This window comes from Hyla sarda, chromosome 1 (genome assembly GCF_029499605.1).
Source record: "Hyla sarda isolate aHylSar1 chromosome 1, aHylSar1.hap1, whole genome shotgun sequence".
Classification (NCBI taxonomy): Eukaryota; Metazoa; Chordata; class Amphibia; order Anura; family Hylidae; genus Hyla; species Hyla sarda.
The window spans coordinates 295,780,503-295,795,408 of NC_079189.1; the positions used below are offsets into that span (position 1 = coordinate 295,780,503).

Consider the following 14,906-nt stretch of genomic DNA (forward strand, 5'->3'; position numbering starts at 1 on the left):
CCATGCTTTACTGTATGCATGTTATTGGGCAACTCTGGTTTCCTCCAACATGGTACTTACAATTGAGGCAAGAAAGTTAAATCTTGGTTTTAATGAGATCACAGAATCTTGTTTCTCACAACCTGAGAATCATGTAGATGCTAGCTGGCAAACACCAGGCAGGATTTTTATATGTCTTTTACTAAGCAAAAGCTTTTATCTGGCTACTCGCCATAAAGCCCAGATTGGTGAAGTGCTGCAGTAATGGTTGACCTTCTAGAAATGTCTCCCATCTGCACACAGTGGGAGGGAAATTATCAAAACCTGTCCAGAGGAAAAGTGGCCTATAGCAACCAATCAGCTTGCTTCTTTCATTTTTAACCAGGCCTCTGCAAAATTAAAGAAGCGCTTTGATTGGTTGCTATGGGCAACTGGTCATCTTTTGATAAATCTCCCCCAGTATCTTTGGAGGTCAGCCAGAGGGACTATTGGGATCATGGTCACCTCTTCTACCATCAAGGCCATTTCTCCCAGTTATGTAGTTTCATGGAACAGCCAGTTTTAGGAAGAATCTTGGTTGTTTTAATCTTCTTCCATTTAAGAATCATGAAGGCAATGGTGCTCTTGGGAACTTGCAGCATAGTGCAGCATAGTGCAGCATAAATGTTTTTGTAAACTTCTCCAGATCTGTGCATCCACACAATTCTGTCTCTAAGCTCTCCAGACAGTTCTTTCCACCTCATGGCTTGGTTATTGCTCTGATATGCAATGTCAACTATGGAACCTTATAAAGATTGGGATGTGTCTTCCCAATCATGGCCAATCATCTGAATTTACCACAGGTTACTCCAATCATTGTGTAGAAATCTCTTAGAAATGATCAAGAGAAGGAGGAAGCTCCGGAGCTAAATTTCAAGTGCCATAGCAAAGGGTCTAATTAAAAAATGCAAATGCTAAATTTATATTTTCCTTTTTTTTTTCTTATAAATAAAGTATACCAAAATGTCTAAAATTCTGTTTGTATTTTTTACATTCTCATTATTGGATATTGAGTTCAGGATGATAGGGGGTAGAGATGAGCAAACTTACAGTAAATACGATTTGTCACGAACTCCTCGGCTCGGCAGTTGATTACTTTAGCCTGCATAAATTAGTTCAGCTTTTTGGTGCTCTGGTGGGCTGGAAAAGGTGGATTCAGTCCCAGGAGTCTCTTTCCTAGGACTGTATCCACTTTTTCCAGCCCACCGGAGCACCTGAAAGCTGAACTGATTTATGCAGGAAAAGTCATCAACTGCCGAGCCGAGAAGTTCGTGACGAATCAAATTTACTGTAAGTTCGCTCATCTCTAATAGGGGGGAATATATTTTCTTTTATTTTACCACAAGGCAGCAGCATAACTAAATGTGAAATAAGTGAAAGGGTCTGAAGACTTTCCAAAATTATTTGTATGTATTACACATTTGATTTTACCCACTATGCTTAATGTGAAAACACAATTTAGAGTTTGGTAAAATGTCACTTGACGTATACATAAAAAGTGAGACTGACTAAAACCAAACCACCCCTCTTTTTACTTAGTCAAATTGAACTTTTCCTGGCACACCTCCCATCACTGATAATGTCCGCTGTTGATACATTTTATTACCTGTCCTGTTGTCAGACCTGACCAAGTCCCATAGGGCAATGTCCTGAGTTCTGAAAACAAATGCATACAATTTTAATCCTATCTACCACCTTTTCTAAATGGGGTTTCTGTGCAAAGGTTACTCTGCAGAACATTATACATTTTGTAATATTGCTAGTTGTTTTCAAACACTATAATCCATGTGTATTAAATATGAATAAGCTGGTCTAATATCTTTATATGTTTTTAGGAAGACATTTCCTTCACAACATGCCACACTTTCAGCATTTGCGGCTGTCTATGTGTCTGTGAGTATCTGTCCTTATATTTCATGGTATTATTTTAACAATATCTAAAATAACGAGTGGGGGGGGGGGGGGGTCATACAAACCAGGGTTTATACAGCAGTCCTAATGCAAAGTGGCATGCCTCGTAGAAACATTTTGCACATGTTCCACTGTCTACGCTTCACACACTGAAATCTGCACCATTTTTAAAATGGCATAAATATAATTGCCTATAATTTATGTATTTAATATGGCTATCATTTACGTAAATATCTGGCGTAATCGATAATAAAACAAAGCTCTTTCCACCTACCTTGCTCACTTTTAAGTGGTGGGAGCACTGCAAAAGTGTGCCAAAGTTTTCCATTTTACACTTTAAAAATAGTGTAACTACGTTAATAAATTCCCCCCAATGTGTTACAGTGAAGGATTCGGATAATATATGGCACACCAAAAATGAGTTTTCAAAAGCATGTGATTTTATTGATCATAGCCCGTAGTTTTATAGCGGTGAATAAGATGTATTAAATGCAAAGTTTAATACCTTTTCACTAAAATTTGTATCCTTACTTCTGTCTGCCAAAATGCAGGGGAAATTATACCCTTCTGCAGGCAGAACAGCAGGTAAAAATCTAATGGAAAATATATATCTGCCAGTAGTATACTGCAGTAAGGATGCAGTAGTTAGGGTAGGACGCATGCACAGCACATCAGGCACAGCTATCACATGCTTTAGAAAACTCCCTTTTGGTGTGCCATCTTCATATATTGCTGGGATCTACATGGTGGGCCATTTATATGGATACACATTATTAAAATGGGAATGGTTGGTGATATCACACCCCTACCCTTCAATTCCCTGGTTGAACTTGATGGACGTATGTCTTTTTTCGACCGTACTAACTATGTAACTATATTAACTTCCTGTTTGTGGCACATTAGTATATGTGAGGGGGGAAAACTTTTCAAGATGGGTGGTGACCATGGTGGCCATTTTGAAGTCGGCCATTTTGAATCCAACTTTAGTTTTTTCATTAGGAAGAGGGTCAAATGTATTGGGAATTTCACAAGAAAAACAATGATGTGCTTGGTTTTAACGTAACTTTATTTTTTCATGAGTTATTTACAAGTTTCTGACCACTTATAAAATGTGTTCAATGTGCTGCCCATTGTGTTGGATTGTCAATGCAACCCTCTTCTCCCACTCTTCACACACTGATAGCCACACCGCAGGAGAAATGGTAGCACAGGCTTCCAGTATCCGTAGTTTCAGATGCTGCACATCTCGTATCTTCACAGCATAGACAATTGCCTTCAGATGACCCCAAAGATAAAAGTCTAAGGGGATCAGATTGGGAGACCTTGGGGGCCATTCAACTGGCCCATGACGACCAATCCACTTTCCAGGAAACTGTTCATCTAGGAATGCTCGGACCTGACACCCATAATGTGGTGGTGCACCATCTTGCTGGAAAAACTCAGGGAACGTGCCAGCTTCAGTGCATAAAGAGGGAAACACATCATCATGTAGCAATTTCACATATCAGGTGGCCTTGAGGTTTCCATTGAGGAAGAATGGCCCCACTATCTTTGTACCCCATATACTACACCATACCATCAATTTTTGTGTTCCAACGGTCTTAGAGGGATCTATCCAATGTGGGTTAGTGTCAGACCAATAGTGGTGGTTTTGTTTGTTAACTTCACCATTCACATAAAAGTTTGCCTCATCACTGAACAAAATCTTCTGCGTAAACTGAGGGTCCTGTCCCAATTTTTGTTTTGCCCATTCTGCAGCACCTGAAACTATGGATACTGGAAGCCTGTGCTAGCATTTCTCCTGCGGTGTTGCTATCAGTGTGTGAAGAGTGGGAGAAGAGGGTTGCATTGACAATCCAACACAATGGGCAGCACATTGAACACATTTTATATGTGGTCAGAAACTTGTAAATAACTTGTTTTCCTTGTGAAATTCTTGTGAAGTTTGATGTGTCACATGACCCTCTTCCTATAGAGAAAACAAAAGTTGGATTCAAAATGTCCGACTTCAAAATGGCCGCCATGGTCACCACCCATCTTGAAAAGTTTCCCCCTCACATATACTAATGTGCCACAAACAGGAAGTTAATATCACCAACCATTCTCATTTTATTAAGGTGTATTCATATAAATGGCCCACCCTGTATATTACTACTGTGGTTTTGAGGCTAGCCACGAAAGTTGTCCACCCTATCTATCAAACACCAAAGCGAGCTGTGTTGCCTGCCATATTTGGGCATGTATAAAATAGGTAATAGCCGGTATCTCGAAGAATGAACCAAAACTAATGTGAGACAGCCATACTGTATGTGGTGAGGGTTATTGCATCTCACGTAATAAGATACAACGTGCAGCAAATTCTGTCTTCTTATTTTTCCAGATGTACTTTAACTCCATCATAACAGACAGTACAAAACTTCTAAAACCACTGCTGGTTTTCTCCTTTTCCATTGCTGCTGGAGTATGTGGCTTAACGCAAATAACTCAATATCGTAGTCACCCCGTAGATGTGTATGCCGGATTTCTTATTGGAGCAGGAATAGCTGCCTATTTGGTGAGTACTAGTACTACATGCATACATATTATTTTTATTTTATTTTCTATTTTTATATAGCCAAGTCTGATGTAGACATGCATAATTTAAGGAAAAATAGCATACTGTAAATACATACACATCTTGGCCCTCATTTACTAAAGTCTAACCGACTCTTTTTCTCGGTTCTAGCGCCTAAATTTTTGCGCAACGTCTGTGCGACTATTTATGCTACCAAATTATATACAATAAACGTAATAATTTTCACAAGTGTAACAAAGATATATAAGCCTGGAGAGAAAATAGAACATATAGAACAATATAACCAGATTAGACGGTATGGACAAATTAAACCTGTAAAAGAAGGATGCAGCAGAAAATAGCAATATGTAAAAATAACAGTTCTTAATTGTTTCAAAAAATATTGTAACCAGTCCTGTAAAAAAAGGATAAAATGTAACACAAATCCTGGTAAAAGAAAAAAATGGTGGGAAGAGAAACTTTTACATAGAAAATAGCAGCAAGCAGAGTTCTGTGCGGAGAACGGCAATAACGGAGTTAGTACTAACTCCGTTATTGGCATTCTCCGCAGAGAACCCTGCTTCCTGCTATTTTCTATGTAAAAGCTTCTTTTCCCACCATTTTTTCTTTTACCAGGATTTGTGTTACATTTTATCCTTTTTTACAGGACTGGTTACAATATTTTTTGAAACAATTAAGAACTTTTATTTTTACATATTGCTATTTTCTGCTGCATCCTTCTTTTACAGGTTTAATTTGTCCACACTGTCTAATCTGGATATATTGTTCTATATGTTCTATTTTCTCTCCAGGCTTGTATATCTTTGTTACACTTGTGAAAATTATTACGTTTATTGTATACAGCCGTAGGGCCCTACAGCTGTCACTCTATATACCTGATATATTAACTATACACATTTAATACATTTTATCTTAAATAGACCTGGAAATCTGCATTTTTTCGCCGATGTGAACCATCCATCCATCATATTTCCTATACTGGTTAGTGTGCTGAGGACTGAGTAATCCATTTTTTTACTGTTTCTTTTTAATTCTCTTGGGTGAGAGAATATCTCAGTTATCCTCGCATATTTTTTGCTGTGAGCTGCACCTAACAATTTTTTTCTCTGTTTTTGACAAAAACTGAGAATGCTAGAGAGTCTCTGTATCAATGTCCATACATGCTCTGATAAATTGAATAACTGAACAAACATAGGACTACTGGTGAATAAGGACTATGTATAGCAATGACAATATACTTATGACTATGTTACGAACATGACCTATTTAATTTTTATTTGCCTACGACTATGAATATGACTATGCATATTATGACATTTGACTATGACTATGCATATTATGACATTTGACTATGACTATGCATATAACAACACTTTATACATATGACTAGGACATAACACTGGCGGATTGGGTTACCAGAGGCTTTCTGCCCAATGCCTTGGCTACTGGGGTCCCTTGGCATGACACACTTCTCCCCAGAACACTAGATATATTTAGACATATATTAGATAACATTTGACACTTGTTATCTTTGACTTTTGTGTTACGCCCATACGAGGGTGAGGAGTTCCAGCTTGAAGGAGCTGTAGTTGGCATCGTTCTCTGCTACTCACAGATTACAACTGGCATAGGCTATCACTCACTCTTGCCCTTCTTGAACTTGGGACAGGACAGCTCCCAGACCTTCAATGCTGGCATCTATATATTGTCTGGCTACACCAGAATGGGTGGGGCTCTTCGGCCCACTCAACAGGCAGTCTTCCACTGTAGTTCTCCTTCGCCGTACCCCTGAGGAGAGCCGTGAGAGGTTCTGCAATCGGAGCAAAGTGGGCAATGAAGCGGCCTCAGTAGCCGGGAAATCCCAGGAAGCTCCTGACGTCTTTCACCGTGCACGGGGTAGGCCAGTACTTGACAATCTCTACCTTCTCAGGATTAGGCTAGACTCCCTCGGCACTGACAACATGACCTAGGCAGTGTACCTGAGGTTTAAGCAGATGACACTTTGACAGCTTAATCTTCAGCCCATGTTTGATCAAGACTTGGAAGACGTCTGACAGGTGACTAAGGTGCTCCTGGTAGGATTTGGAGTACACAATGACATCATCTAGGTACAACAGGACACTTTGAAAGTTGAGTTGTAGTATTCAGCAGCTAATAAGTCCTGGAGGGATTAAGATTTTTTAATAGAAGTCATTTACTAATCTGTTTAACTTTCTGGCACCAGTTCCACCGAAGTACCCCTTTAATGATGGGTGGCCTAACCTCTGGGACCCCCACTAACTCTGAGAAGGGGGAGGCTGTAGATCTGATTTACTCTTGCACCCTTTTACGTTTTCCATGCACATCATCACTCCCAACATCCAGTTGTACAGACACTTTGAACGCTGTGGGCACAGACATCGTATTGCCAACAGACAAGCACATTTCCTTGATCTCTTAGACTATAATGGTTACATAACCATTGAAATGGTGTCCTCAGGTTTATACCTTCAAGGACCCCTAATATATTGCATGCTGGTTTTCTGCTGATGGTTTCCCTGGTAAAGTAATCTAAAATAATCTATTTATTTTGAGTGAAGAGAACAAATAAAACCCCATTCTCATCATGTTTTTTGCCTCTGCTGCCTGTGTATGTCAAGATACAGTCAGTATATACTGTGGGGACTCCAAACATTGCCATATGCTTTAGAAGACCATGGATAGTCTACTTATGCCTACATGTGGTCTGCTTTATGATGATATATAAACTATTCAAGAGACAGAAAGACACATGCCAGCAAAAAACTGATTTAACATAGTCACAAGTAGACTATATTTGGCATATTAAAGCCTGTATTAAAGTACATCAGTGGTGCATACAGAATAGGGTGAATAGGGCCTTAGTTATATTTATGTTCAGCAGCTAAAAATTGAAAATATGGATAAGTAAACCAATTATTTTTATTTATTATAAACTAGATATAATGGTTAAATGGTATCTTGCAGGCTTACCATGCTGTGGGTAATTTTCGGGCATCCTCAGATGAAACGTCTCCAAAAGCCACCAGTAAGGATCCTCTCCGTGCTTTAACTCAGCGAGGACATGAGTCTGTATACCACCAAAATAAATCTTCAAGCACTGATGAACTCGCTCCTCGTCCTCGAAGTCAAGCAACACAGCGTCAGGTTAGTGACATACACTTCATTGAGGGCTCTAAAACTATATTTACAATTAATAACCTGAAAAGCAAGTGTGGACTGCATAAGTTGTAACAAGTTTTCATAAAGATCACTCCCGAATGGCTAGCATTCTCCAGAGTTTATGCCAACTGGAATACTTATGCACTAGATTTCATAAATGTTTAATAGTTGAAGGTCAAACATCTGGGACATCCAAGTATGTGAAGAACAGGAGTCTCCGGACCCCCATTCTGATAAAGGTGGTGGTCATGGCACTCCAGGTTATTTCAAAGTTTATTAAACTGCATGCCTGCAAATGTTTGTGTGAACATATTCCTTTCCAGAATATTAACTATTCTGCCACCAGAACTATTCTGCCTCCTCCAGCCATGATTTTAAAGGGGTATTCCAGGAATGTCTTTTTATTTGACTATGCTACAGGCTGTAAAGTTAGTGTAGTTCATAATATAGTGTCTGTACCTATGTGTGACGATGGTCTCGCAATTCTTATGTGATTTTGGCCCCAATATTTATTTTTAACAGCATATAAAATTACTTATGTCTCGGGATTTCCCAGTTTACAGTGCGTCGAGACCTGACATCACAAGTCAGTTATGCAAAGGGAGTCAGTCCTACTTCAATTGGAGGAGGGACAGAGAGATAATTTTGCAACAGCTATAGGCACCATATAGGCACTGATCTTTTGAGCTTATTTGTGCTGCAATGGGTGGGGTGGCTGATGTGTGAGAGGGAGGAATATAACCTCACACTTACAAGCATGGAACTATGGGATGTGTGGTTTAAGAGATCAAACTCCAACAGGAAATACCCAGATAGCCTGGCAGGTATGTACTGAAATCACCTTATGGTGGATAACCCCTTTAAGATATGTAAATTGTGAAATTTTAGTCCTACAGTAGACCATTATCACGCCATATCTGTATGGAACAGGTGGACAGTGGAAAATATGAAAACAAAATTGGACATAAGATAATTCCTAAAGGAAAACATGATAATGAAAATAACATATATATGAAACTGATGTAAACTGAAGAGTAGGTGCCAGAGTAAAATAAAAAAATGAAATCTTTAGGCTGGATATAGCCTACTTATCTGGCGGGAGACCTCCATCTTCCTATAGATAGGAATCCTAGAGACAGGATCTTACCCGATGTTTGTGGTATAATCTGTGGACATTCCATAAAGATTTCAGAAAGAAAAACTCCTTTAAAGGGGTACTCCGCTGGAAAACATTTTTTTTTTTATTAACTGGTGCCAGAAAGTTAAACAGATTTGTAAATGACTTCTATTTAAAAATCTAAATCCTTCCAGTACTTATCAGCTTTTTTGGGGGATTTCCTTTCTGTCTCACCACTGTGCTCTCTGCTGACACCTCTGTCCAAGTCAGGAACTGTCCAGAGTAGTATAGGTTTGCTATGGGGATTTGTTCCTGCTCTGGACAGTTCCTAAAATGGACAGAGATGTCAGCTGAGAGCACAGTGGTCAGACAGAAAGGAAATCCAAAAAGAAGAGAACTTCCTGTGGAGCAAATAGCAGCTGATAAATAATGGAAGGATTAAGATTTTTTAATAGAAGTAATTTACAAATCTGTTTAACTTTCTGGCACCAGTTGATTTAAAGAAAAATGTTTTCCAGCGGAGTACCCCTTTATGCTGCATATGCATTGAAGGTTACTGTAGTAATAATGCTTTGATGTTGATTAAAATGTAAAGCATGTATTAACTTTACTTTATTTGTTTTTTACTTGTAAGGTTCAACGTGAGAAGAATTCTCTTGGAAGCCTCAAACGTGCCAGTGTCGATGTTGATTTACTAGCCCCCAGGAGTCCAATGGGAAAAGAAAATATGGTAACTTTTAGTAACACTCTACCTCGCGTTAGTACTCCATCTATGGAGGACACTGCTCGCCGCCACATGACTATACATGTGCCTGCTGAAGGATCACGTCCACCTCGAGCTCCAGGCGTTGAATGGAAACCAAAACCTTTAGAAGGCCGTAGCCTTACACTTGGGGAAGAAGTAGCATTAGCACAGGCTCATCGGCGGGCAGCATCTGAAACCTCTGGTATTGTTCTTGATGAGCCAGATCCTGACAGAGCACCACCATCACTTTATCCCACAATACAAGCAAGGACAGCAGGGCCACGTGTTCTTATCCAACCAAGACCTGCAGCTCCCCCTCTTCTTCACATACCTGAAGAAAACCAAACTGGTTCACCCAAGGGAAGCTCTGCCATAAGGGCTAAGTGGATGATGATGGCAGAAAAAGGAGGTGCACCTCGAGCTACTACAAATGCGCCAAGGCTCATGCAGGTAATTGCAATGTCAAAGCAACAACAACAGCCAGGAGCATCATTGGTGTCTAGTACACCTAAACATTCTGAAACCTCTTCATCTTCTACAACAAGTAGTTCTGATTCATCACAATATCGCTCACCCTCAGAGAGGGATAGTTCAAGTATTGTCACAATTGATGCCCATGCTCCTCACCACCCAGTAGTTCATCTCTCTTCAGGCAATGGCCCATGGGAGTGGAAAGCTGCACAGAAGACTGGTGAGACCCAAGAATCAGGTACCTATGATATGAGTAAGGACTATCGTGGCTACAGGACACCAAAGGGTGCAGGTGTGTCCCCAGGTTCTTCAATTAGTGACCTAGAACCTGATTCAGAACCACGATGTGGGCCAACTGTCAATGTTGCCGGAGGCGTGCCAACGCCCCTAGTAGCCGAGACTGTTGGCATTGCTTCAAGCCGAGAAGCTAGTCTAAGGAGGAAACCACAAGTAGCAGAAAGAGAGGGAAGTGAAGAAGCAGAAGAACCTTTTTATAAGAAGCTTCAGAACCAGAGGTTCAAGGAATGATTAAAGGCTGTCGATGAACAAAGTTGTAAATATATTGGCATGTTTGACACAGAAGAGACAACAAAGAAAACTGCAGCATATCACTGCCCAATAAGCATGAAAAATACTCCAGTACAGAAGTGGCGAAAAATCACACCAAACGTTCCTTTTTATATTAAAAGATACTTCATATAAAATAATTATCTCGCAGTGATGTATTCAGTTGCCTTTCTTAGGCCGCTTTCACAATACAGGTATCATCCTGAAAAACCTCCGTCATTACTTCCATCAAATAGTCCTGAAAATGGCCATCAAAAAATCCCATTCATGTCAATGGGATTTTTTGACCATCCTTTTGCATCAGGTATGTCCGTTTTTGTTATTTCCGTTATTCTTGCAGGCACAAAGACTGTGCATGCACTAATTTCGGTTCCGGTAAAAATAAAATAACGGTGAAATAACGTCCATTAAAATTTAACATTCAAGTCTATGGGAAACGGATCTTCACAAAAAAACATCCATTATTATCCTTTTTTTTTATGATCCATTTTTTGTATTGAACATGCTCAGTACAGCATTACAACCAGGAAGTCACATGGAAATAAAATAACGGACTATAATGGGTGATAACGGATGGCACATGTCTGTTATTTTGACAGAATATCCGTTAAAATTTGTCATCAGTTATCATCCGTTGTATTCAGTTATTTTATCAATTTTTTTATTTTTATCAATTTTTTATTGCTGAATAACAGATTTAGAATGCAGGAACATAACTGTAGTTTGAAAGGGGCCTTAACTGGACAGAATGTTGAAAGCATTGGATTGGACTTTGTTTTTTAATTTATTTAATAGAATACTAAAATTAATGTATAAAATATTCTTAAAGCATTCACAAAAACACTCACATTGTTTTCGTACTTTGATAATACTGACACGACTAGTACCTCGGGAAACACTTTTTTCCTCTGGTGGAAACTGTTCAGGAAGTGTGAACGAAATGGAAAATGTTATGCTCTGCTTGTGTTTCAAAATGTACTTTCATATCTAAGTGATGGGCATTTTTCTCAAGAACAGCAGTCAACAAAGGAAATATTTAAAATTTTCAGCATCGAGAAAGCAAAGACTAATACTGAGCAATGGTGTCACAAGTTGTCTGTAAAATGTGTGGCCAATGTGAGGAAAGGTAAGGCATAATAAGTACAGTAAAGTTCCATCAATATAGCACCCAAATCCATGAATGCTGGATTATCTGACTGTTGCTGTACAAGTTGCCTTTTGTGCCAGTAAATCTTAACAACACAAATATGTAAATTATCCATGAACATTCCAGAAACAAAGATGTTTGGAAAATCTCCTAAAAAGTATGAGACATGTTTTACTAGCCTTTTTGTATACCTACAGAGGAGACTACTATTGATATTGATCGTAATGCGGAAATATGTCTTTGTCTATTGATATGTCTTTTCAAGGATGTGGCATGTCTACACACAATGTTAAAGGCATTGACAGCAGAAGTCTTCCTCCAGGTTGGAGGTATAAAAACTCATATTTTCTGGATTTACATTAATTACTATTGCTTAAAGGAGTAGTCCAGTGGTGAAAAATGTATCCCCTATCCTAAGGATAAGGGATAAGTTTCAGATCATGGGGGGTGCAACCCCTGGGGCCCCCCGCGATCTCCTCTATGGGGCCCCGGCAGCCCGTGGGAAGGGAGCGTGTTGACCACAGCACGAAGCGGTGGCTGACACGCCTCCCTCAATACAACTCTATGGCAGGGCCGGAGTACCGCCTTTGGCAATCTCTGGCTTTGCCATAGAGTTGTATTCAGGGGGCGTGTCAGCCATCGCTTCGTGCGGTGGTAAACATGCCCCCTTCTCACGGGCTCTGAAACTTATTCCCTATCCTTAGGATAATGGGATAAGTTTTTCAGCACTGGACTACTCCTTTAATATAACAACTACCAGCAGAGATCCTATGGTTACAAGAGTATAGAGCAGTCACAGAGAAATTAAATTCCACGCACTTGTGTGTGGAGTTGTTAGGAAACTATAGACTTCTCTGTAGAGAAGTCTATCGCGAAACAATCTGTAGTCTTCTAGCAATGTACAGACCCCCAACCATTGAGAACCTCATCTACACATAGGTTCTCTGCAGATCACTGTACTAATTCTGCTTGTAACAGTTCATACATTACTTGAAGTATGCTTTAACTGGATTTATTCTGCTAAATTTATGGTTTACATAAAAGCTTAAAAAGCCATACATACCGCTTTAATATAGCACAATTTTCTACTGGTGGACTAATTCAATTAAGCAGGTATTTAAGTTATCTTAGGGTATCTTTTCCCGGAAGACTCAATTTTCCTATCTAGTGAATCTTTGGTTATGGTGTTATAGGGTGTTATTACAATCCACTAGCTAACTTAATCTTTAATTCAATAACTATACAAGCACTTCATTTTTCATTAAAATGTTCATAAAAGAAGTTGTCAGCCTCTGGTCCCTAAGACTCAAAGCAGAGACCTGTAGCATGATCTTATTAAAGACCTGTAAAGCTGGTAGTACAAATTAGATTAAAGTAATCTTAAACCGCTAATTTGGTGGTGTGGTGTTGTTAACCAAACATGTATGGAGACATCCCGAGAACAGACGGGCATGTTGGTCCATTTGTTCTTGAGGTGATAAGCTAGAGCTAGTGGCAGCATTGTCAAGCCAAATACTTATACGTATGGTGGAACTGGGAGAGACAGCTGTTGACTAAACTAATGTTCGTCCAACAGCTATCTAAAATATGAGGCCAGCTTAAATCTGTATAATTAAAGGTAGTAGAAGTACGCAGTAACTTTGTGTAGCCAGCATCCAAGACTATTCGTTGTTGAGACATCCTTTAATTCTATGCAAATGTTTATATTTATCTTCAATTGAATTTTAAGTCAAATGAAAACACCCTGCTCAAAGTTCAAGACAACACATTCATAATAATAGCACTGTTTGAAAAAGGGTTAACATTTTATTTTATTTTTTTTAAATCAACTGGTGCCAGAAAGTTGAACAGATTTGTAAATTACTTCTATTTAAAATTCTTATTCCTTCCAGTACTTATCAGGTGCCGTATTCTCCACAGGAAGTTCTTTTCTTTTTGAATTTCCTTTCTGTCTGACCACAGTGCTCTCTGCTGACACCTCTGTCCATTTTAGGACCTGTCTGGAGCAGGATAGGTTTGCTATGGGGATTTTCTTCTACTCTGGACATTTCCTGACATGGACAGAGGTGTCAGCAGAGAGCACTGTGGACAGACAGAAAAGAAATTCAAAAAGAAAAGCTTTGTCCTTCAGAACAATACTTTTTTGCATGAGGGGCAGTGGTACAGGCAGGCCCATGGCAAAGGCATGGGCACAACTGTATCTTGCACCTATGCAAAAAAAAAATTGCTGTTTTTGAGCAAGAATTCATTTTTTTCTACAAAGAAATCAATTTATCCATCATATTAAATATTATCTGCATTATGTAGATGATGTGTTGTTGGTTTGGGATGGGTATGAATTAGAGTTTGCCTTGTTTATACATTTTTTGAATGATAACAATTCTATCAACATGCTATTCACTAGTGTGTTTGGAGACCAACAACCGGATTTTTTAGATGTACGGCTTGAAATAAAGAATGGCACATTGTATACATCAGGTTACCATAAGGACATTCTCTGTTGCACTATTGTTGTTCACACCCTGCATACATTAAGACAATATTCCTCATAGCCAATTCCTCAGGCTTAAAAGGGTTAACAGTGACCACAAAATGTTCTTAAAGCAGGCGGAAGTTCTCACTAAATGTCTTCTTGAACGTGGCTATCCACAGACAGTTATTCACAGAGCCTTCCAAAAAACTGAAAAAAAGACACGAGACGAGTTGCTAAAACCAAAAAAACATAAGAACATGTCAAGCAAAATAATGACAGATGTTTTACCTTCTATTTTGCCAACTCCCCTCTCAACAGCCTTATTAAAAAAAAAAACTATTTATGATAATTGGTTCTTTTTTGAACATGACATTGAGTTGGGTAAGATGGCAAAGGAAAACCCCATGATCACCTTTAGAAAATCTAGAACAATTGGAGATTTCATTAAAAACAAAAAGAAAAAAACTCAGAACAAGAATATCAACTGGCTGAGAGAACATACGCCCAAGGGTAAGTACCCCTGTAAGAATTGCAATTAGTGCCGTTATAATTTAGCTAAAAGAAATATTACCCTGGGTGGAACTAACACTTTCCTCAACTAACTGATAACATGTAAATCCACCTACATGATATATTGTCTCATATGTCCGTGCAAGTTCTTCTATGTGGGTAAAACCATATGTGGGTAAAACCAAACGCAGA

At 39.1% G+C, this 14,906-nt stretch overlaps 1 protein-coding gene and 1 long non-coding RNA gene across 7 annotated transcripts in view; one reads left to right on the plus strand and one right to left on the minus strand.

Annotated features, from left to right (window-relative positions):
• Positions 1-12,271, plus strand: part of PLPPR3 (phospholipid phosphatase related 3) — an 85,592-nt gene extending 73,321 nt beyond the window's left edge. For 4 of the 5 annotated variants that reach the window (XM_056517999.1, XM_056518000.1, XM_056517998.1 and 1 more), the window contains 4 exons: positions 1,854-1,911; positions 4,310-4,483; positions 7,490-7,669; positions 9,436-12,271. In XM_056517999.1, the coding sequence (XP_056373974.1) occupies positions 1,854-1,911; positions 4,310-4,483; positions 7,490-7,669; positions 9,436-10,545 (1,522 nt within the window). In that variant the 3' untranslated portion in view covers positions 10,546-12,271. The remainder of the gene's footprint in view (positions 1-1,853; positions 1,912-4,309; positions 4,484-7,489; positions 7,670-9,435) is intronic. The other variant, XM_056517997.1, reaches the window with a different exon arrangement.
• LOC130268091 (uncharacterized) overlaps positions 1-14,906 on the minus strand; it is a 46,807-nt gene that overhangs the window by 5,228 nt on the left and 26,673 nt on the right. The window contains exons 2-3 of one of the 2 annotated variants that reach the window (XR_008843463.1): positions 7,496-7,643; positions 1,625-1,674 (exon numbers count right to left, since the gene is read on the minus strand). This is a non-coding gene — a long non-coding RNA (uncharacterized LOC130268091). The remainder of the gene's footprint in view (positions 1-1,624; positions 1,675-7,495; positions 7,644-14,906) is intronic. The other variant, XR_008843469.1, reaches the window with a different exon arrangement.